Source organism: Sciurus carolinensis, chromosome 2 (genome assembly GCF_902686445.1).
Source record: "Sciurus carolinensis chromosome 2, mSciCar1.2, whole genome shotgun sequence".
Lineage (NCBI taxonomy): Eukaryota > Metazoa > Chordata > Mammalia > Rodentia > Sciuridae > Sciurus > Sciurus carolinensis.
This window is the reverse complement of record NC_062214.1, coordinates 29,316,809-29,340,618: the sequence shown is the minus strand read 5'-3', so window position 1 is coordinate 29,340,618 and position 23,810 is coordinate 29,316,809. Positions and strand designations below refer to the sequence as shown.

Here is a 23,810-nt window from a genome sequence, read left to right as displayed (position 1 = left end):
GGAAAAGAAGGGACCAGGGACAAGATAAACCCCCTCCAGGGCATATCCTCAGTGACCTACTTCCCCAACTAGATCCCACTTTCCAATAGTCCTTCTAGCTATTAATGAATTAATCCAAACGATGGATGAGGCAGAACTTTCATGATCCAATCATTGCCCAAAAGGCCCCACCCCTGAGCCTTGTTGCATTGGGGATCATGCTTTGGACACACAAGCTTTGGGGGGACATTTCAGATCTAATTCATAAGAGAGATACCAGCATTATACCCTAAGCCTTCAGAACTGTGAGATAAACAAACCTCTTTTCTTTAGAAAGTTATCTGACCTCACAATAGTCATTATAGTAACAAAAACAATGGACTAATAACAAAATATATAATGATCAATTTTAAGGTTGTTTTGTTGTGTTTCGTTTTCTGGGGATTGAACCCAGGGCCTCACACATGCTAAGCAAGCACTCTACCACTGAGCCACATGCCCTAGAGATGACTTTTTAGACACCAAACACCAAAGATATGGTCCATAAAGGAAGAACTCTTGGACCAGAGTTTTGGCTTAGTGGTAGAGCACTTGCCTGGCATGTATAAGGCCCTGGGTTCGATCCTCAGCACCGCATATAAATAAAATAAAAAAGATCCACTGACAACTAAAAAGTATTTAAAAAAAAAAAAGAGAGAGAGAGAGAGAGAGAGCTGGGACTGGGGCTGGGGCTGGGGCTGTAGCTCAGTGGCAGAGCACTGTGATGGGCTAACAGATCTGACTCCATGAGAATGTTATAGGCCAGACTCTAAGGGAAATGACTAAACAGACTCCATTTTTCTCTGAGACTCCATGTTATGTAGGAAATAAGCTTCTCCCATGGGAACACCCTGCCTCTGTACCCATCAACAATTACTTAGTGTGACATGTTTAACAATACAGAATGATAATTCCTATGTAAAGAAACATTGCTCTCTTTTGATCTCTATTGCTCCTAAACAATGTACCATGTGAACAGTGATGGTGTGGATGTTAGTAACCATTCTTTAGTTTGTACCTAGGTAAGGGTCATTTTGACCCACTTCCTCCCTGTCGATGATCTCACGATGTTAATGTGTAATTTCGAATCATAGCAACAGACACTTACGATTAATGTGATTTTTAGTATAAGAACCCCTACAACCCTGTGGTCGGGGCTGTTCTCCCAATAGCCATTTTTGGGGCATTGTGTGAGACAGTCAGCCGGTCAGCTTAATAAAGACTCTCAAATTTGGACTTCTCAGTGGTGATCGGTCTGTTCTTAAGTTGTGCCCCATAATAGCACTTGCCTAGCACATGTAAGACACTGGGTTCAATCCTTGGTACCATATAAAAAATAAACAAATACAATAAAGGCATGATGTCTATCTACAACCACAAAAAATTTTTTAAAAATAAAAAAGAGTTGGGGGTGTATCTCAGTGGTAAAGTACCCCTGGGGTCAATCCCTGGTCACACACACACACACAACACATAAAGAAGAAGAAGAAGAAAAAAGGAAGTTCTGCTTGGGGCTGGGGTCATAACTTAATGGTAGGACACTTGCCTAGCACGTGTGAGGCACTGGGTTTGATTCTCAGCACTGCATATAAATAAATAAATAAATAAATAAATAGATAAAGATCCACTGACAACTAAAATAAATAAATGAATATATATGAAAGCATTTATATATATATATATATATATGTATATATACATATATATACACACACACACATACACACAAAAAAAAGTTCTGCTTTGTGAAAGACAATGTGAAGAAAATGAGAAGACAAGCCCCAGACTGGGGAAAATGTTTACAAAAGAGATATTTGATAAATGACTGTTATCTACAATATACAAAGTACTCTAAAACTCAACAGTTAGAAAACAAACAACCCAATTAAAAATTAGGCCAAAGAGATAGGCACATACCTATAATCCCAGCTTCTTGTGAGGCTGCGGCAGGAGGATAGCAGGTTTGAGGCCAGCCTTAGCAACTTAATGAGACACCCTGTCTCAAAAAAAAAAGGTTTGGGGATGTAGCTCAAATGGTTAAGGAGCCCCAAGTTCAATCCCAGTACCAAAAACAAAACAACAAACAAACAGCAACAACAACAAAAAGGACCTAGACAGACCCCTCACCAAAGAAGGTATACAGGTGGGCAGCGGGGCCAACGCAGGGGGCGACTGGCTGCGAGGCGCTATGCTGTCCGCCAACTAGCCCATGGTGCGGATCACTGAGCTCACAGATGAGAACATCAAGCTCATCATTGAGAATACTGACCTGGCAGTGGTCAATTCTATTCCGAGAGTCTTCATCGCCGAGGTGCCCATAATAGCTATTGACTGGGTTCAAACTGATGCCAATTCCTCAGTCCTTCATAATGAATTCACTGCTCACAGGCTTGGACTAATTCCCCTCACTAGTGATGACATTGTAGACAAGCTGCGGTACTCTCAGGACTGCACGTGTGACGAGTTCTGCCCTGAGTGCTCTGTGGAGGTCACCCTCGACTTGCGGTGCAATGAAGACCAGACGCAGCACATCATCTCCAACAGCCCCCAGGCCATTCCAGTAACATCCCAGAACAGAGATAATGACCCCAACGACTATGTGGAGCAGGATGACATCTTCATTGTGAAGCAGAGAAAGGGCCAGGAGCTGAGACTTTGAGCCTATGCCAAAAAGGGCTTTAGCAAGGAACATGCCAAGTGGAACCCCACTGCAGGGGTGGCTTTTGAATATGATCCAGACAATGCCCTGAGGCACACAGTGTACCCCAAGCCTGAAGAATGGCCAAAGAGTGAATACTCAGAGCTGGATGAGGATGAGTCACAGGCTCCCTATGACCCCAATGGCAAGCCAGAAAGGTTTTACTACAACGTGGAGTCCTGTGGTTCTCTGCGCCCTGAAACCATTGTCCTCTTGGCCCTCTCTGGATTAAAGAAGTTGAGTGATTTACAGTCTCAGTTAAGCCAGGAGATCCAAAGTGATGTGCTAAACATAAACTAGCTTCAGCTCACCTGTTTCAGCAAAAGTGAAGATTCAAGACAGTAGCTAGCTTTCAGATCTTTGAAATCCTCTGGTTTCGGGGCTCTGGACTGTTGCTCATGCCTCATGACAAGCCATCAGTGTTGGCTAGAGGGGGATGCAAATAAGATTACCAGGAACACCACTGGAATTTAGGGTAGGACAGTTTTTACTAGATATTGAGCATCCCTGACCCTATCTGTTAATTGCTAGTAGTGTTCCCCAGAACCCAAAATATCCCTTCCATCCCATTTTCTAGCACACCAGCAGGGGGCCGTACTGTTTCCCTTCTGAGAACCACTGAGCTGGACTTCTGGTGATTCCAGCTCTTTAATACCCTTTCTGTCCAAAAAGAAGGAATTTTCACAGCTGTAGCTTAGGTTTTTGGTGTTAGGCAGCTGATAAATGCTCTTGGTTCTTTCCCCCAGGGCCAGGCTACTGGAACTTCAAATTGCTGGGTGTCCCTAATTTGAGAAGTAATCCTTTAGGATAGACTCTGGCTGTCTCCTCCCCTGACAAATAAACATGCTGTTTGAACGCAAAAAAAAAAAAAAAAAAAAAAAAAAAAAAGTATACAGGTGGCAAATTAAATGCATAAAAGATGTTCAACATTATGTCATTAGGGAATTGCAAATTAAAACAAGGAGATATCATTTCACACTTATTAGAATGGACAAAGTCCAAACACTGACAACATCAAATGCTGGCAAGGATGATGAACAACAGGACCTCTGGTACTGTCACTGATAAGAATGCAAAATGGTACTGCCACTTCAGAGACAATCTGGCAATCTCCTACAAAACTGAACATAGGGCAGGTTGTGGCACAGGGGTAAAGCACTTGCCTAGCATGTGTGAGATACTGGGTTCGATTTTCAGCACCCCATGTGAGTAAATAAATTAAGGTCAATCAATAATTTTTTAAAAAATTAAAAAAACCTGAACATACTGTTACTATCACATTCTTTGGTATTCACTCAAATGAACTGAAATTTTATATTCCCACGAAAATGAATGTGTAGAGCAGCTTTATTTGTAATTGCCAAACTTGGAAGCAACCAAGAATCCTTTGGTAGCCAGATGGATAAACTGTGGTTGATGTACAGGATGGGATATTAGCCAGCAATTTTAAAAAATGAGCTAACAAGTCATGAGAAGACATGGAGAAAATTTAATGCATATTACTACATGAGAGAAGCCAATGTGAAAAAGCTAGTATGGTCCCAACTACATGACATTTGAAAATGATAAACCCAAAGAGAGGGTAAAAAGATTAGAAGTTGCCAAGAGTTAGTGGAAAGAAGGGATAACAGGCACAGCACAGGACAGTTTTAGGGCAATGAAACTACTCTGTATACTACATGATGGATGCATGTCACTGCACACATGTCAAAACTTGTAGAAAGCACTATGCCAAGAGTGAATGCTAATGTGAATTACCGATTTGGGGTGATGCTGATTTGTCAGTGCAGGCTCGTCAAGGATAACAAATGTACCCACTCTAAGCAGGACTTGATAATAGGAAGCTATGCATGTGTGAGGGCAGGGAATATGTGGGAACTTTCTGTACTTCCTGTTCAATTTTGCTGTGAATGTAAAATTGCTCTTAGAAAAGTGTATTAGTTGGGCATGATGGCACATGCCAGTAAACCCAGCAACTCAGGAGGCTGAGGTAGGAGGATCCCAAGTTACCACACAGCCTTTGCAGTGTAGTGAGGCCCTCAGCAAAATAAGCAATAAGGACTTGGAATATAGTTCATTGTAAAGTGGCCCTGGATTCAATCCCATTTAAAAAAAACCTATTCAAAAATGAAAAAAAAGTCAAGGTCACTTAAATTGCATAAATATACAGAGCTTTAATTAAGGGGTAACTGAATGTTGCATCTGATAAACAGTATCTGTGTCTACAATAAAATATACGAACAAGTGTTTAAAGAAAAGGACTGAGTCCTGGGGGTTGCTGGACAGTAGTCTGCTGTCACCAGTCTAGAGAAAATGACTGTCCTGAAGGAGATGTGATGATCCAGGACCGTCAAGCATCCCCTATGCCTCCAGTGATCCACACTACCCGTCACACCACGTCCTGGCCTGAAAGCAGAGACTTCCTTCTCCATATGGGGCTCCACTTCCCTGCTGCCATTTTCCTGTTGTCACAGGATTCACTGTACTCTGGTTTCAATACTAGCTGCTCAATGTCTCCAGTTCTCAAGAGGTCAAGGGGTGTGGGGTCTGACCCAGGTTCCTAGGACAGGAAGAAGATAGGCAGGAGGCTTGGAGAAGCGAGTTTACTTCGTAGCAATCTTAATTTTAAATTCTGGCTCCTTTACTAGGTCTTTCACACTAAAATGTGCCACCTCCTCTTCCTCCTTTGAATATTTAAAAGCATTTAAAAATTTTTTTAGTTGCTGATGGACCCTTATTTTATTCATTTATATGCGGTGCTGAGAATCAAACCCAGCACCTCACAAGTGAGGTGAGCGCTCTACCACTGAGCCACAACCCCAGCCCTAAAAGCATTTTTGAGCATCACCCTACGCTGCTCTAAGTCTCACCTGGAACCTGGGGGCATCTCTGCAGCCTGCCCAGCACCTAGCAGGGTGCCAGGCCCAAGGCAGACTTGATAAATGTGAGATAAGCACAAGTTTTGGTGGAAACCTGGCCAGAGGCACTAGGGCAAAAGTGGTAAAGAACCAGGAGCACTGGTACATACCTGTAATCCCAGCAACTCAGGAGGATGAAGCAGGATTGCAAATTTGAGGCTAGCCTCAACAATTTAATGAGGTCAAAAAATAAAGAGGGATGTAGCTCAGTGGGAAAATGCCTCTGGGTTCAATCTCCAGTACACACTCCCCGACCAAAAAATGCTGGGAAAATGCAGAAAGGGCAATGGGTGAGCTCAGGGGGTGACGGAAAACCTGATAGTAACAGGGCAGCCAGAACAAGAATCAGGGGCTCAGTAGACCCAGGGTGTGTCTCCACCATTCTCTATGGATCAGTTTGCTCCACTGGATGGGGACCAAGGTCACCAAACACGCCTAACACCAACTTCCAATCTCTTCAAGTTCCGTTTGAAAAATAGAAACAATTCAGATCAGGCAAGCTTGAGATCTTCCCCTGAGGTCAGAGGCCCTGTTCTTGTGAGAATAAAGCCACTCCACCAAGATTATCACTGGTGACAGTGGTAGTAGATAGCACGGCTGGTGGCCTTGGCTGCAGACTCAGAAGGGCTGATCATGTCTGCTTCCTGAAGGCATGTGGGTGAATTCATCCTGGGTGACCAAGGGCAACTGATGCATGGCAAGCATGAGATGGACCTGCCATCTGCACCCTGACCACTCAAGAGGCCCATTCTGCCCACACTAAGAAAGCTTTGTCTTTATAGCAACAAGCAGATCATGAAAACAATTAACAATTTTTCTTTTTTTAACTGAATAATTTTAGGCCATTGCTAGAAGCTGCTGATTAAAAAGACCTCCTAACAACTGGTGTTTGGTGGCTCGTCCATATATATTTTGGGCCTCCTCATAGTGCAGGTAGGCTCAGCTCCACTATCTGAGGGCAGAAAGAGCCAAGGAATTTACACACCTTCAGATGACAAGTGAAGACTAAAGGGAGTGGGCAAACACCCATGGTCCCCACCCTTCAAATGAGGTAATTCAGAGGTGACTGCTGTACACTGGCCCCCACACTAAGCACTAAACTCCCCACCCAGTCGTGACTGATGGGTGCCTCCCATTCCTTTTCCTAGGATCACCTCTCATATGTCACTTGCACCTACTTGTCTCAGGCTCTTCTCAGGCCCACACTGACCTGCCACTAGTGAAGGATGCAGGTGAAGAGGGGGACAAGAGATAGAAGCCTGTCAAGGAGCCTCTTGGGGGTGGGAGGGATGGGGGGAAGGGAAAAAAATAACAGAATGAATCAAACATTACCCTATGTAAATTTATGATTACACAAATGGTATGCCTTTACGCCATGTACAAATAGAGAAACAACATGTATCCCATTTGTGTACAATAATAAAAAAATAAATAAATAATTAAAAAAAAAAAAAAAAAAAGGAGCCTCTTGGGAGCTCCTTGAGCAGGAAGTGCAGACTCCCAGCTCATAGGCCATCCTGAGAGGCACTCACTTGTACAAGCAGAATGTGTCTAAAACTCACAAAGAGTAAGGTCACACAGCCAATAGTTTTAATACAAAACAAGAAAGACAAGGTCAACAGGCCAGACCTCCCAAATGCCTTATCTTTTTTTTTTTGGGGGGGGGGTGATACTGGGGATTCAACTTAGGGGCACTCGACCACTGAGCCACATCTGTAGCCTTATTTTGTATTTTGTTTAGAGACAGGATCTCACTGAGTTGCTTAGGGCCTTGCTTTTGCTTGGGCTGGCTTTGAACTCGTGATTCTCCTGCCTCAGCCTCCCAAGTCACTGGGATTATAGCCATGCACCACTGTGCCTAGCCCAAATGCTGTATCTTAACTCTACCTGATAGGCTAGGACTTGGCACACAGGGGCTATAGAATGCCCCTGCTGAACAGTGTTTCTGAACTGAGGTGGAGCTAGATGGAGAGCAGGCCCTTGCTAACAAAATCTCCAATGATGATGCCTAAATGGGTGCAAAGGCAAGGGGCCAGGGCCTGCCAGGGTGTGGGCCCAGCTTCCCCACCATGAGGAGGGTCTGCAATGACTGGAGCTTTCAAAGGAGAAGGTGTACTAGGTTTCAGGCAGCTAATGAGGCTTGAGGGAGGCAGGGTCTAGGACAGGTCTGACTGACCTCAGTGGTCTGAGTAAGTCACATGGCAGTTCTAGGCTCAGGATGTTCTGTGATTCTGGTGACCTGAGAACAGGCACAGTCCCATTTCTACCCTCTCATCAGTCCCCCTTCTGCCAGCTTATCCCATTCATGTGTCCTGGTGTGGCAGCACATCAGAGCAAGAAACAGGTCAGGCAGGAGGCAGATGCCAAGCTTCCCCTGGCTACGTGTCCAATCACTGTATTCCTTCCCTGTCCTCTCAGGGAGCCCCATTCTAATGAGGGGTCAGCGGGGCCAGGCAGCACTGAACTCCTTCTCCAGACCCTGGACAAAGTGATCATTGAGGAAAAGCAGCTGACCATGGGGTAGAAAGCGGGTAAGGATGCCTTCAATGCGGTCGGCCCGCAGCAGGAGGTTGGTGCCAGGGGTCAGCAGCCGGAGGTGGTCAAGGAGGAGGCGGGCCAGAAGCCGGAGGGTACTCTCGGCCAGCAGCAGGTTGTCATGGGCATCCAGCACCAGGGCAAAGCCTAACGAAAGCACGCCTAGCCACACCACTGTTCTCGGCTCCTGGAAAGGGTCCCCTGCTGCCAGGCGGAAGGCCCCTCGTGGGGCCTCCTGTAGGGGCACAGGCTCATCTGAGGACTGAGACTGCAGGTCTGCTGGGGGTCGGCCGGAAGCCTGCTGCTGCAGCTGGCACATTGACTCCACCTGCCTGGGGAGAAGAGGCAGGTCAGGCTGGTGGGTGACAGGTCTGCGAGGCCAAACTTGTCATCCTGATGACTACCCTGGAGCTGGGAACTACCATTATTCCCATATCTCAAGTGAGGAAACTGAGGTACAGAGAGACTAAGTGACCTCCCCAGTGCTACAGAGCAAGGAAGTGTGACTTCACATGGGAATCCAGGCCCAGCCTCTGGGCCCTGGAACATTTTACTACAATGTGGCCAAGAGACGGCCACACAGCTTCTTCAGCTGAAAAGGGGCCCCAGGGAAGAAGAAGCTGCCTGCTTCACAGAGGCCTTAATAAAGAAAATAAATGCCATTGCCCAACCTGGGCTACCCAACCTCTCTACCTTCACCCATCCTACAACCCGCTCCAAGTAAAAAGGAGCCTTCCATTTGAGGTCAAGGCTTTTGAAAACTCCCTGTGATCTTCCTGAATTGCCTTCTAATTTGGGTCATGCACAGTCTGGTTTTAGAGGAATTTGTTGGGGCTGGGGTATAGCTCAGTGGCAGAGTATGTAATTAGCATGTGCAAGGCCCTGGGTTCAATCCCCAGGACCAAAATAATAAAATAGTGAAGACATTTGTTTGGTTTTCTGTGATACAGGGAGGGAGGGGAAGGTCAAGAATAAGAGGCTGGCAGGAATCAGTAAAGGTAACCCAGAAAAGCAATTTCCACCCTGGAATGCAGAGGGGGCCAGAAACTCTGGTAACTGGGTCTGGGGTGGGAAGGTCCAAGGATAGCCACTTCAGTTTGGATTCAGGAGAATCTTAGTATAAACAATTCCCAAGTACCATATTCTTTCTTTCTTAGAGATGCATAAAGTCTACAGGCACAATAATGGTTCTGAGAAGTCCTGCACTACGAAGTGCAGGACTGAATCTGCACTGTGGTCTGCTTGCTTACACTCAAATCTCAGCTGTGCCATTTTCCAGTTGCATAACCTTGGGCAAGTTAAGTTCCTTAAACATTGTGTACCTCAGCTAACTCATGTGTAAGGTGGAGGTAACAACTGCAGCTAACTCAAAAGACTGTTAAAACAATTAGAGGAATTAATAATATCTGTGAAATGTGCAAAACAAATGCTTAGCACATACAGGCTAAATAAATGCTAACTATAATAATGGTTATAATAGCATTATTATTATTTCTTTAAACCTCCCTCTCTTTTTTTTGCAGTGATGGGGTTTGAAGTCAGGGCCTTGCGCATGCTAGGCAAATGCTCTACCACTGAGCTATAACCCCCAACCCTCTTCAACCCTCTTTCATATTAACACTTTTAACAACTGTGGAAGACTGGGAAAAAAACACTCCAAAATGTTCTCATCACTTCTTAGCCCTCCTGTGTTGCTGCATGTTCCCAAGTGCCGTTCACAATCAGTCATGCGCTTGATGAAGCCTGGAGTTGGGTTATGTGGTTACCTGGCCACCGCCAAAATCTGCTCCTTGCGGAGAAGCCTGTCCCTCTCTGCACCATGTGGTCGAGGATCATCAAGTGATTTCTCAGCACCAAAGACACAGGAATAGAGCACTCGACAAAGGCCAGTATCCTCCGCATTTGGGGCCCTCAAGGTATGGATGAGGAAGGCGTGGACCATGGCTCTGTGGTGGGTGCTTCAGGAAAGTCAAAGACCTGGGAGAGGGAGAAACCCAGTTTGGGAAGGTACCTAGCAGCATTTGGGAGTAGGTCCCAGAGGCCAGTGTGGATGGACAATGATCCTCCTCACCCACCCAACACCTACCCCAGCCTCTGTGATGCCTAGTCAGCATCACATAACAGGATCTAGTAGTGAAGAAATCAGATACCCCAAACCTAGTTCAAAATAACAGGCCAAGAATCTGCAAAAGAGTCAAGGTCTTGGGAGTCCAGGAAAACCTCAGGAGCCACGTCAGACTGAAGGAAACTAAAGAAACCTGACAGCTAAATGCAACACAGGCTCCTGAACTGCATCCTGGACCAAGAAAAAGACAATTTCCACATGGGGCATTACTAGGACGACTGGAAACATTTAAATATAGACTATGGGTTAGAAAATGGTCTTGGTCAATGTTACCTGGTTTTAAATGTAGGAGTATGTCCTTGTTTTTAGAAAAAAATACACAGAGACATACCTTTAAATACAGAGGTAAAGAAGCACCACCTGCAGCTAAATGAAAAGGCGGGGAGCAGCGGGCAGAATAGGTACATGGAGAATAAATGATAAAGCAAATGGGATAAAAGATGTTAAGACAGGTAGGTCTTATCAACGAATGTACGGGAAGCTAGGTGAGGTGGCATACGCCTATAATCCCAGCGACTCAGGAGGCTGAGGCAGGAGGATCACAAGTTCAAGGCCAATCTCTGCGACTTAGGGGGACCCTATCTCAAAATGAAAAATAGGAAGGGGGGGATGTAACTCAGTGGTAGAGAGACCCTGGGTTCAATCCCCAATACCAAAACAAACAAACAAGAGTATATGGGACTCGATTATTTCAAAATAAGTAATAATAATAATAATAATAATATCTGGTTAGTTCACTGGCCGACCGGAGGGTTGAAAGGCAGCAGGTGCAATCAGCAGGTAGCCATTCTTAACGCTAAATAGAAAGTCAATTTGAAATGGTCAAACAGAAGGGTCGCAAAGGTACTTGGAGAACTGAAACCTCGTTCCCCAGCGCTGACCGGCGATCCTCCATGGGCAGGCAGAGCACGTCATCAGCCTGGGCCACCGCGTCCCCCCGCCCGCCCCTCACCAGAATAATGGTAGCGGCCAATACGCCTTACGTCACTGCTTCCCGCAACCCTACAGCGCAATGCACTTTGGGGGTTGTAGTTCCTTATTCCAATCAGCCTGGCGTCGAGCGAGTTTTCAGTTCTGAATGTGCTGCCCCTGCAGTACTAGGACGCTGTCGTCGAGGCGTAGCATTCAGTCTTCCCTCCCGGCGGCGGACTTCCAACCGGGCGCCCAACGCGGCGGTGGGCGTACAATGGCGGACTCGCGATCCGTGGGCGCCTGCGCACGCCGGGGGCGGGCGCGAGCAAGAGCGCCGCGGGCCGGAGTGGGCGGGGCTCTTGCGTACAGTGGGTTGCTTTGGGTTCCGCGGTGCTTTACGACCCTCACACCCGGGCGCGGGCAGGCTTCACAGTTTTCCCAACGAGCTGGCGGCCTGAGTTGTCCGTGGGAGCCACGCAAGCGAGCACCGGTGCGGGCATGCGGTACAGGCTGAAAGCCCTGACCCAGCCCCGCCCCTGGCCACCGACTCCGGTGGCCGTCGACCCCGGTGGCCGCGAGGGGGCGCGGCGCCCCGACAGCCACCAGTGCGCTTGCTTTCCCAGGAGACGCAGAGAGCGCGGAGTGCAGACTCCCTAGTCGCCTGCCAACCTCTGCGGCTCTGTGGCCCCGAGGTTGCTGGTTTGACTTTATAGACTGACCACTGTGTGAGGATCAGTGGCCCTGAAAATTATGATTTTACGGGGAAATAAGTATATATAGGCAATTTTGCGCGGATTCCTGGATTGTGGGTTCGTTCAACCGGTTAAGTCTGGAGCAGAGTTTGGTATAGAAAGATTTGAACTCTGATCCCAATTCTGTCACAACTGTGTTTTTCTGGCAGGTCAACTTCCGTTGGGCCCCAGTGAAGTTCCATAATATAGTGACAGCCGGGTCCAGCGCTTAGTAGGACTATTTTTTTTTTCTTCGAGCAGAATTCCTGCTTGACTCCTTGGAGGCCATCAAGTGTTCAATGAAGAGATTTATACATTAAACTTGAAATGGGCACTGTTAGATACCAGCCTCCAGAGCCAGGTGAAGACCTCACCCTAGAGACATGGTCCAGAAATATTTGAGATCCTGTTGTGGTTTGGATATGAGGCGTACCCCAAAAGCTCACATGTGAGACAATTCAAGAAGGTTCAGAGGAGAAATGATTGTGTTGTAAAAGTCTTAACCCAATCAGGGATTTAATCCCCTGATAGGGATTAATTGAGTGGTAACTGAAGTGGTTTGGTGTGGCTGGAGGAGATTGGAATTGAGGCGTGGCTTTGGGGCATATATTTTGTATCTGGAGAGTGGAGACTTTCTCTGCTTCTGATGATGTGAACTGCTTCCCTCTGCCACACTTTTTGCCATGATGTTCACCCTCATCTCAAACCCTGAGGAATGGAGCCAGCTGTCTATGGATTCAGACCTCTGAAACCGTGAGCCCTCAAATAAGCTCTTCCTCCTCTACAGTTGTGTTGATCAGATCCTTTTAGTCACAACAGTGGAAAAGCTGACTAAAACAGGTCCCATGAAGTCTGCCAGAGCCTACTGCCTGCCTTGCAGTCTTCCCCCCAGTTGAAGGTGCACACTCCTTCACTTCTTGACAAGTGAACTACTTGAGCCTTCCCAGGTGTGTCTCAGTGTTTTGTGCTGCAGAGCCCCTCTACGCTGGCTGTAGATTCCCTTAGTCTGGAATCACCTCCCCTCCACCCCCATTCCAAATGTACTCAGGCCCAAACCTTAGGGGAATGGCTTCCTGCTCAGGCTGCCCATTGGCATTCAGCTGTCCTCTTGAACCATTATGAAGGTCTTCCAGCAGTGGTGATATCTCCCATGGGGTACACCTAGCTTGTGACGTCCCTCTTCACTTCAAGGGCAGAAACAAGGCAGGACTGAAGAGACTTGAACACACTTCTTGTGATAGGAAATGAAAGATAGGGCAGAGAGTCCCAAGCAGGGATCCTGAAGACAGAATCCCCTGAGAAAGTACACTCTGAGCCCTTGGGCATAGGACCCTGAGGAGGGGGGCTGTCCAAGGCATGTGGGCATTTTGACCATGGGTATAACACTTAAATGTATTTGTAGGTGGGGGGATGGGCCCAGATGCAGTGTGGGGCCTCAGCCACAAGGCTGGGGAGTGATGTTGAGTGTTGTTGGCTGAGTTCCTGATCCTCAGTTCTATCACTCTCAGCCAGGTCTCATATTTGCCAGCTGATTACAGCAGAGAACTGGCAGAGGACTTAAGTTGGGGGGGGCACCTGGCATCTGGAACAGGTTTCTGACCTCTGTCCACCCCTTAGACAGTGAGTCTACACCAAGTTGCAGACCACCAGAGGCTGACCTTATATAAGGTGCATGGAGGAGACAGTAGTAACAGGCTGGTCTGAACCACTCACTACTCTGGAGGACTATGGAGGACCCAAAGGAGCTGACACCATGGAAAGCTTCCTCGGCCTGGTGGAAGTCTCACCTGATGGTTTTGCAGAGGGCTGCTTATGGGTGATCCTTTCTCCTTAGCCACTGACCTGTTCTAGATCCAGGACACACTTCAGGGACTGTTGGGCACTATGGAAACATCTAACCAGCCAGCCCAGCAATACTTACTCAGCCAGCCACACTGCTGTGATCCAACAGTTCTACTCCTGATACATACCTGGGTGAAATGAGGGTCATTAGTCACCAAAAGACACAAGTGAAATGTTCTGAATAGTTTTATTCTTATTGTTCCAAGCTGGAAACTACCCAAATACTTGTCAGTTATGGAATGGATAAATGCATGTGTATATTTGTTTGGTAGAGTACTCTATGACAATGAAAAAGAACTACTGATACACATATGGACAAACCTCACAGTCATAATGTTGAGTTAAAAAAAAAATAGTCACAAAAATGTGAACACCAGCTAGGCATGATGTTGCATGCTTATAATCCCAGGAACTTGAGATGCTGAGGCAGGAGGATTGCAAGTTTGAGACCAGCCTCAGCAATTTAGTGAGTCCCTAAGCAACTTAACCAGACTGTCTCAAAATTAAAAATAAAAAAGATTGGGGATATGGCTCAGTGGTAAAGGACCCCTGGGCTCAATTCCTGGTCAAAAAAAAAAAGTAGACCCCATGTGATTTATTTAGCAGAAAGGGTACAAATTGGCCAGGCATGGAGGCACACACCTCTAATCCCAGGAATGTTGGAGACTGAGGCAGGTGGATGGCAAGATTGAGGCTAGCCTCAGCAACTTAGCAAGATCCTGGCTCAAAAACAAAATAAAGCAAAAAGAAAAGAAAAAGGACTAGGGATGTAACTCAGTGGTCAAGAGCCTCTGGTCTGGGTTCAGACCCCAGCAACACACACAAAAGAAAAAAGATAAAGGAAAAAAAAAAAAAGGTACAAATCTAGGCAAGCTGTTCTGCACAGTTACAAGTCAGAATGGTGGTTATCCTCGGGAGATAATGACTGGAGGGACATGGGAGCTCTGGGAAACAGTCACGTTCTGTGCCTCAATCTGGGTAGTGATTATAAGGGCACATTCACTTTCCAAATATTAACCAAACTGGACACAAGATATGAGCACTTTCCCATATATTTAATTCAACAAAAATGTCAGTAAAAATGAAAACTTCAGCCAGTTTAGGAATGTAGACCCACTTCCCTCATACAGTTCTCATTTTTATATGACTCATAGATGGTGACAATTCCACTAAAATATTTTCTTTGAAGTTTGGTTTTCAAGTGATCCAAGAATGTGATAGAATCCTTCCTCTGCACCAGAAGAATGCAAGGCTTGAGTTAGGCAAAGTGGAGATTTAAAACATGTTTTTTGTTTTTTTTTTTCTGTACTGGGGATAGAAACTCAGGCCCCGTGCATGCTAGGCAAGAGCACTACCACTGAGGTACATGTCCAGCACAATGAAAAGAAACCTTAAGTACAGCCTCTCATTTAGTTGATGACTAAATGACTCCTTGATGTGGTCCATGTCACACAGCACAGTGCCAAGTGGAAAGCCTTTATTTAAGGCACGAACTCCTCTGTTCTCCATAGCAGCCAGCCTGGAGGCACAAGAGAGGAAGAATTTGACCAAGATTGCAGAGGACGGTAATGGCCTGAAATATAAGGAAACCATACTTTTCATTCATTCATGTGCTCATTTGATCATTCTGCTGGGTACATCCTCTGGGTACTCAAGGGTTTCCGGGACAGGCTCTAGACAGACAGGTGGGACAGCCAAAACAGGAGTTGAAAGGCCCAAGAGAGTCAAGAATGGGAAGGAGATAAATATGGCGCTGCTCTCCCGTCTGCTACTCTGTCCGCTGTTGTCCCGGTCCGCTGTTGCCCGGCGGGGATATCCGACTCCAGGCACCCGGTGCGGCAGAGGTGAGGTCGAGGTTAGCTGGACTTTGTTGCTTCTGCAGCCGCCACCTGGGCTCCGGAACGGTGCCATTTCCTCGCAGCATTTGGAACCTGGAGGCCCTGGTGCTGCCTCCTCCGGGCCGCGGGCGACCCCTGCTCAGCCCCCCGAGACTCCCCGCAGCCCTCGCTGCTTTCCCTGCTTGCCCTCGGCGCGGACAGAGCCCGGAGGAGCAGCCCCAGCAGCGCCAGAAAACCAAGATGATCATTCGGGGATTCTCCGACCCCATCAACTGGGTTAGGACTCGAATTTACGCTTTCCTTATTTGGGCCTATTTCGACAAAGAGTTCAGCATCGCAGAGTTGTCTGAGGGGGCGAAGCAGGCTTTTGCTCATGTATCCAAGTTGTTGTCACAGTGTAAATTTGATCTATTGAAAGAACTTGTGGCCAAAGAGGTGCTTCATGTATTCAGAGAAAAGGTTTCTTCACTACCTGATAACCATAAAAATGCTCTTGCTGCTGACAGATGAAATTGTGTGTACATCAACAGGAGACATCTCCATTTACTATGATGAGAAAGGAAGGAAGTTCGTTAATATCTTGATGTGCTTTTGGTATCTAACCCGTGCCAACATCCCCAGTGAAACTTTGAGTGGAGCCAGTGTATTCCAGGTTAATTTTGGGATCAGAACGTAGAAACCAAACAGCTTCTTAGGGCAAGCTATGAATTTCAGAGGGAGTTTACACAAGGAGTAAAGCCTGACTGGACCATTGCACGGATTGAACACTCAAAATTACTAGAATAATCTTTCTTGGAAAAATAAGCTTGTGAACTTTTAGTAACTGCTATGAAGAACTAAGGAAGAAAAAAATTGAATCATTTGATCTTCACTTAATCAAGTGTGTGGACTACTTTTGTTATTATTTTGAAATATTCCTTGCAGTATATTGACATGATACAATAAAGCATTTTCCACACCAAAAAAAAAAAAAAAATGGGAAGGAGGCTGGAGGAGGAGTCTAGGAAGACTACTCAAAGGTAACATCTGAACTGCGCCTGCTGGGTACAAGTTCAGAAGCCGCACCTGGCAGGAAGAGCATTTTGGACATGAGGGCTAGGTCAGAGCAAACCCAAAGTGGAAAGAAGTCATCCTTCCTGGACTCTGGGTTATTTAGAGGACCAGAGGTCAGTCAGAAATGCCTCCCAGAATTTTCCAGATGAAAAGGGCATATGGTTTCATATGTGTGTGTGTGTGTGTGTGTGTGTGTGTGTGTGTGTGTGAGATGTACATGTAGGATGGTTGTTTTGCTTTGTTTTGTTTTGGGGGTTTTATTTGGTGGTACTAGGGATTGAACTCAAGGACTGTCAACCACTGAACTGCATCCTCAGCCCTATTTTTTATTTATTTATTTATTTTATTTTTTGGAGACACTGATCTCAATAAGTTGCAGTCTTGCTAAATTGCCGAGGCTGGCCTTGAACTTGCGATAGATCTTCTTGCCTCAGCCTCCTAAGTACCTGGGATTATAGGCATGTGCCACCACACCCAGCTCATGTGGTACCATTCTCTGACCTTTTGCAGGACACAGACAACTTGTGACCTCTGGAGTCAAAAATCCTATACTGAGGATAGTAAGGCAGGAAGGAACCTGGGCCCCAGATGTGCCACAGTCTTCTTCCTGGGCATGTGTATTTACATGGTGAAGCCACTGGTCTTAATAGGTGCTCAATAAATCAATAGATATTGACAACCTATAATCCAGGAGCAGATAAGAAAAGGTCAACAGGAAGGCATTGATTAGCACTGGAAAGACGGGTGGTCTTTTTTGGGTCTGGTAGCAGCTCAGAGGCAGGGGACAGGGGCAGGGGCTGGATACAGGCTGGGGATCCTTGGGTTATAAGAGCCACCCTGAAGACAACATAGTAGAGTCTGAGGGTCACAGCAGTGTGCTGTGTGTTCCTTGTGTAAGGCTTTTATAGAGGTTAGCCTAGAGTCTGAGGCAAAGCTGGTACAGTATGTACCGATGTGGGATCGGGTATGTATGTGATGGAAACACAGAATGTGAGAAGGAATAAAAGTAAAATTTAATAAGCATGATGAAAATCAAGAGGAGCTTGAAGGAAACACATGGCTGGATTTGTGACCCAACCCACCTGCCATCTGGGGCCCTTCCCTCTCTTTGAGACAGAGGCACTCCCCCACCCCCAGTGGTTCCCTGAGTTGGGGAATTGCCTCAAGCCCCACTCTCCAGCCCCTTCCTCTGTCCCCACCCTCCACTGCCCTATAACCACATAGGGGTGAGACATGTGCCCTCAAGGGCAGGTGACCTGGGACTTTCCTATTTGGATCATATTTGGTACCCACTACTGGGATGCCTTATGCAGGGACTGAATTGACTCAACTGGGAAAATGAATTCTACTCTCCACCTACTCAAGCTGATAGACCGTCAGGCTTGATAAACTCTGCTGCTTTTCCCAGATCAGTACCAACTTCTAGGTCCAGTTTATTCACCTCTGCTCCCTTTTCTTTCTTTCTTTCTTTTTTTTTTTTTTTTTCTTCCTGGTATTGAGAACTGAACCCAGGGGTACTTTTACCAATGAGCTACATCCCCAACCTATTTATCTTTTATTTTGATTTTTTGTTTGTTTTGGTACTAGGGATTGAACCCAGGGGCGCTTAACCACTGAGTCACATCCCTAGCCCTTTTTATTTTTTATTTTGAGACAGGGTCTCACTAAGTTGCTTAGGGCTTCACCAAGTTGCTGGGGAAAGTCTTCAACTTGTGATCTTCCTACCTTGGCTTCCTGAGTTGCAGGTGTGCATCCCCACCTGGCAGCCCTGTTAGTTCTTGACAGCTGGGAATCCTCATTGATGAGCTTTACAGAACCTGAGACCTTGGGCCAGGTTAGTTGAGCCACCATCCTCTGGATGGAGGGAGAACAATTAGGAGGAATCTTCCAGCCAAAGGCAACAGACTTTTTTTTGTTGTTGTTGTTTTGTTTTGTTTTGTTTTTTTTCCCAGTGCTGGGGATCCAACCCAGGGCCTGATGCGCGCAAGGCAGACACTCTACCACTGGGTCACACCCCCAGCCTGGCAGTAGACTTGTTGACTGAATCCCTGTTAAGGGTGACTAGCCATTTCTCAGAGAGCAAGACAGAAACTGTGAGAAACTAAGAGCAGGAGGGGATGTGCTCTTTTGAGAATCAAGACAGATTGAAATTGGGTGGATTGTGGCTGCCCTAAATAAAGGAAACAAAAGTCAGACAATCCTTGTCCCTCCTTCCACCCCACCTCCTGGGCCATCTCAGAGCTGGCACGACCCTGTGCTGGGAGCCTCCTACAGGTCTCTCGGACAGCTTTCCCATTCTTTGTCTCCCCCAAACATCCATCCATAGCTTTTTAACTGCTACCTAGACTGGAGCCCATGCTGCCTGCCTCCTGCACACTGGGTGGAATGGGTTTCTCCTGTAGCCCATCACCCAGGGACTTGTTCAGATGCAGAAAGGGGAGTAACCTCCACAATGGTCCCTTTAATTAAATGTTTTTGGGCTGTGCTTTTAACACTCCTGATCCCACACTGGCCCTGGGTAGTAACAGCCATAGCAGACTTTTCTGTGGCACCTGTAGGCAGGCCCGGTTCTGAGTACTTTACTTACACCAAATCATTTGATCCACTTTGCAGCCCTTTGAAATGCAGGCTTTATTATCCCCATTTTACAGATGAGGAAGTAGAGGCCTAGTGAAATGAAGTAACTTTCCTGATATTGCACTCGTGTCGTGGGATGTGTACATACCAATAGATTTCAGCCTGCCCCTTGCACTCCCCTTGTGTGTCTCCTTCTCCCACATCCGGTGATGGTTACCACAGAACCTGACTCAGTCCCTCTTCCCTCAGATCTCTAGAAGGTCATTAACCCTTCCCCAAGCCCACCTCTGCTTACCCTCTACAACCCGACCCTGGGAGCCGCCTCCCTCCCCGGGATTGGATAGCCTCCTTTCTTGATACTCCCAGTTTCAACACAGGAGGCCCCCCCTCCTGCATCCTTCCTTTCGGGGAAGTGGCCTTGGCTGGGCCCCAGGAGGACCAGGCCATGTGTGATTCGTCCTTTCAAACAGCCACGCTTCCTGCAGGGCTGAGAGCCAGAGGCTCCACGAGGCAGTGTGGGCCCGGCCACGTGAGGCCCCTTCCCTTCCCCGTCACCCCAGGCCCCACTGACTCAGAGCCTGGCAGCTGTGGTCACCCCCCTCGGAGAGTGCATGCCAGTGCCGGTTGGGTGGGGCTGGGGCCACCCTCCCGACACTCCTTGGCGGCCACACAGACTCCTGTGTGGGGAGGGTGGGGACGCTTCTTACCTTCTGTCCCACAATCAACTGTCTTCTTTGAACACTAGATTGTGAATACTCACATCGTGCAACATTCTCTCCAGGCATGACTTTCACAGCTGCAAAGCAGCAATTCTCCATTACTCAATTGTCCTCTCCTGATTATTTCCAGATTCTGTGTGCCCATGGACCTTCCTGTCTAAACTTCTTTCTGTACCACCAACAGTTTTATTGCCTGTGGAAAGAAGGGTGTCCCTCTGTTCAATTTCAAGGATCACGGATGAAGACTTAATAGAAATCATGTTTTCTAGATTGTCATGGGCTATTGTTAACAGAGGACTCAAGTCATTTAACACAGAGCTAATTAACTCTAGAGAGTCACTGATTTTGCTTTCTTTTTATTGGAAAAAAGATTGAAAAAAAGATGCTCTACTACTGAGCTACACCTCCAGCCCTTTTTATATTTTATTTAGAGACAGGGTCTCACTAAATTGCTTAGGGCCTCGCTAAGTTGTTGAGGTTGGCTTTGAACTTGTGATCCTCCTACCTCAGTCTCCCAAGCCACTGGGATTACAGGTATGTGCCACCAGGCCTGGCTCAGTCACTGATTTTTAAAGAATTTGACTTGACAGGAAAAAAATCAAAGCAAGTCATGTTGGCACATGTCTACAATCCCAGTTACTAGGGAGGCTGAGACAGGAGGATTGCAAATTCGCCACCAGCCTTAAAAACTTAGTGAGACTCTGTCTTAAAATTAGAAAATAAAAAAGGGGCTGGGATTATTGCTCAGAGATAGAGCACCCCTGGGTTCCATCCCCAGCAACCCCCCCAAAAAAATCAAGAGTAAGGCAAATATTGCCTATATCTTTCAATATAGGAGTCAGAAAAAAGGACTGGGTCTGCCTCACTCAAACACTTGCTGTGGCCACACGACAGTATAAGGGTTCAGCCCTCAGAGTTACCAGAGTTCTTTGCTATATACAAAAATCACATTCTCTCATTGAGAGATAGAAATTACAATTTGCCAACCTTTTTTTTTTTTTTTTTTTTTTAAACCAGGGATTGAACCCAGGGGCCTTAACCACTGAGCCACATCTCCAGCCCATTTTATTTTTTATTTTGAGATTGGGTTTTGCTAAGTTGCTTAGGGCCTCACTAGGTTGCTGAGCCTGGCTTTGAATTTTTGATCTTTCTACTTCAGCCTCCCCAGTCATGGGATGATAGTCATGAGACATTGTGCCTGGCTACAATTTGCCAGTTTTGACAAGAATGTGGAACAAGACTCTCAGACATTGCGGGTGGGAAGGTGACTTGGTGTAAGGACCTTGGAGAACTGTGTGGAAAGTACTAAAGTTGAACGCCTTGTACTTTTGGATGTATTTCTGTATTCTGTATTCTGGACAGTTTTCAATTTCCAATAGAGTAGGATGAATGTGTTCCATATCTTTCCCACCCAGTACTGGGGCATTCTATCACTGAGCTACATCTGCAGTCCTTTTTAATTTTGTGACAAGGTCTCACTAAGTTGCCAAGGATTCTTCTGCCTCAGCCTCCCAAATTGCTGGGATTACAGGAGTGGCCCAGCGTGCTGGGTTGTGTCCCACATATCTTGATTGTGGTGATGAATACAGAACTGTATGCACTTGTCAAAAACTTACAGAACTAGCTGGACATAGTGGCACATACCTGTAATCCCAGTGACTAGGGAAGCTGAGGCAAGAGGATCATAAGTTCTAGGCCAGCCTCAGTAACTTAGCAGGGCCCTAAGCAATTTAGCAAGACATTGTTTCAAAATAAAATAAAAAGGACTTTAGATGTATCTCGGTGGTAAACAAAATACAAAAACAAATCTCACAGAACTATATGCTCAAAAGGGTGAATTTTACTACATATAAATCAACTTTAAATTTTCTTTTTTTTTTTTTTTTTCAGTACTGAAATTGAACCCAGAGGTTTCTACCTCTGAGCTACATCCCAACCCTTTTAATTTTTTATTTTGAGACGGTTCTCCCTAAGTTGCTAAGGCTGGCTTCAAACTTGCCATCCTCCTGCCTCAGCCTCTCAAATCATTGTGATTACTGGAGCGTGCCTCTGTGTCCAGTTAATTTTTTTTCTCTCTCTCTCTCTCTTTTTTTAAGTTTATTTTGGTTTATGGTTCTTGTCCAAGGTCAAGGGCCACATCTGGTGATAGTTTCTTATTGGCAGAGTCCTGAGGCAGTGTAGGGCATCACATGGCAAAAGACAGGGAGAGAGAGAGTGTGTGTGTATGTGTTCCCCTTTTCTTCTTTTGTTCGTTTGTATTTTGTTTTGTCTGTTTGAGATGGGGTCTGTATTGCCCAGGCCAGCCTTGAAATGCTGGACACAAACAATCCTTCTACCTCAGCCTCCTGAGTAGCTGGGACTACAGGTACATGCTGCTGCACCCACCTATACTTTAACTTTTTAAAAAATTTCAAAACGTAAGAGGGCTTGGGATATAGTTCAGTTGGTAGAGCACTTATCCAGCATGTGTGAGACCCTGGGTTTGATCCTGCAAATAAAATCAATACAAAAGAAAAAAAAAAGTTGAATGAACTAATTCAATTGAAGGATGCATATCCATATCATGAAGTACTTACTCAGCAATGAAAAAGAACAAATTCTTGCTAAATGAGAACATGATGAGCATCAAAATCATTATGCCAAATGAAAAAGTCAGACAGAAGAGTACTCACTGTATGATTTCATTTAACCAAATTACCATGATAGAGGTCACAATAGGGGTTACCTCTGGAGTGGGAGTCATGGGAAGGGACATGAGGGAACTCCTAAAATGCTAGAAATATCCTTACCTGGCGTGGTGGTTCTTTAGGTCTACAGTCTATGCTTATGACGTGTTATTTTGATGAAATCTGAACATTCTTCCTTTTAAAAAAGCAAAATGTCCTTAAACGTTGTCATTGAAAAAGTTACTGGGTGTGCAATTCAGACCATGAATCAGATAGATTTTTTTCCCCCATGCCCACCCCCTACACCCTACTGGTGCCTGCTGCCTTGGCCAGGCCAGGACGGGCCAGCTCCCTGCCCTAGTGCCCAGCCAACCCCACACAGCTCTTTAACCATGTGAACGCACAGCACGTGGCTGCTCCTGGGCTCCTGGCAGGCTGGAATTCCTGCCCCGCCCTGGCTGCAGCAAAACAACCTTCAAAACTGGCTGGCAGCCCAGGATTTAAACAGCCTCTCTGCCTGATCTGCTTCCCTTTAAGAACATCCAGGAAGAAAGTTAAAGCTTCCCCGCTGGGGGAAGGGAGATGGGGCACTGTGCCCCTCTGCCCTGAAGTTTCCACAAGAAGCAGGATCCTGGCCTGAGTCAGAAGCCAAGAGGCAAACCCATAGCACCCCTTGCCCAGGCCCCTTCTTCCCTCAAAGTGGATGCCAGTACCCATCTTGGCCTTCTCTTGGGGGGGACTTTTGTCTCCCAATTTGACCAAGTGCTCCTGTTGTCCACCTCCCACCTCTCTGGCAAAATGAGCTAAATGTCCTTCCTTGGGGGTTGAGGACATATGTCTAAAAGTGTTTGCAGCATAACCAAGTGTCTCATGACTGCAGCTATGACTCTGATCGTTCATGATGGGGACAGATGTGGTTATGGACATTAGCACATGGCACAGGCCTGGTGTTGTAGATACTGGGTCCACGCTCCCTCCTGTTCAGGTGTTCTGGAGAGCGCAGGAAGGACATTCACAAGAGGTCAGCACTCCAGCCCCGTTGGCCACTATGGGACCAAGGTGGGAGGTATAGGGTGGGAATCCTGGGCAGACTAGAATGCCTGCTCTGTTTATCTGCTGTGCGACTTGCATCCAGCTGCCTTCCTATGATACCAGGAGTAAGGGTGGGGCAGACAAGT

The 23,810-nt window shown here is 46.4% G+C and overlaps 2 protein-coding genes and 1 pseudogene across 7 annotated transcripts; 2 read left to right on the top strand and 1 right to left on the bottom strand.

Moving 5' to 3' along the window:
- Positions 1-2,206: 2,206 nt before the first annotated feature.
- LOC124978102 (DNA-directed RNA polymerase II subunit RPB3-like) lies at positions 2,207-3,016 on the top strand (annotated as a pseudogene).
- A 4,097-nt stretch (positions 3,017-7,113) lies between these two features.
- Ap5s1 (adaptor related protein complex 5 subunit sigma 1) lies at positions 7,114-11,493 on the bottom strand. Of its 6 annotated transcripts, none has more exons than XM_047540637.1 (3): positions 11,247-11,493; positions 9,936-10,146; positions 7,114-8,501 (listed from the first exon to the last, which is right to left on the bottom strand). In XM_047540637.1, exons 2-3 carry the CDS (start codon positions 10,109-10,111, stop codon positions 8,075-8,077), a joined length of 603 nt encoding a protein of 200 aa, XP_047396593.1. In that variant the 5' UTR covers positions 10,112-10,146; positions 11,247-11,493; the 3' UTR covers positions 7,114-8,074. The 6 variants fall into 6 exon arrangements, with proteins under 6 accessions (XP_047396593.1, XP_047396589.1, XP_047396591.1 ...); XM_047540633.1 differs by having other exon boundaries at positions 11,278-11,493; XM_047540635.1 differs by having other exon boundaries at positions 11,157-11,288.
- A 4,033-nt stretch (positions 11,494-15,526) lies between these two features.
- LOC124975973 (m-AAA protease-interacting protein 1, mitochondrial-like) lies at positions 15,527-16,468 on the top strand. The gene is given in 4 exon segments (XM_047538527.1): positions 15,527-15,577; positions 15,579-16,120; positions 16,122-16,279; positions 16,282-16,468. Coding segments are annotated over 4 exon segments (873 nt in total). The 3' UTR covers positions 16,404-16,468.
- Positions 16,469-23,810: the final 7,342 nt, after the last annotated feature.

Bases quoted from the DNA above. Each gene is read 5' to 3' on its own strand.
- Ap5s1 (XM_047540637.1), bottom strand. From the start codon at position 10,111: ATGGTCCACGCCTTCCTCATCCATACCTTGAGGGCCCCAAATGCGGAG. The intron at 8,502-9,935 runs GTAACCACATAA...TCTTCTCCCCAG, and splicing joins CAGATTTTGGCGGTGGCCAG to GCAGGTGGAGTCAATGTGCC.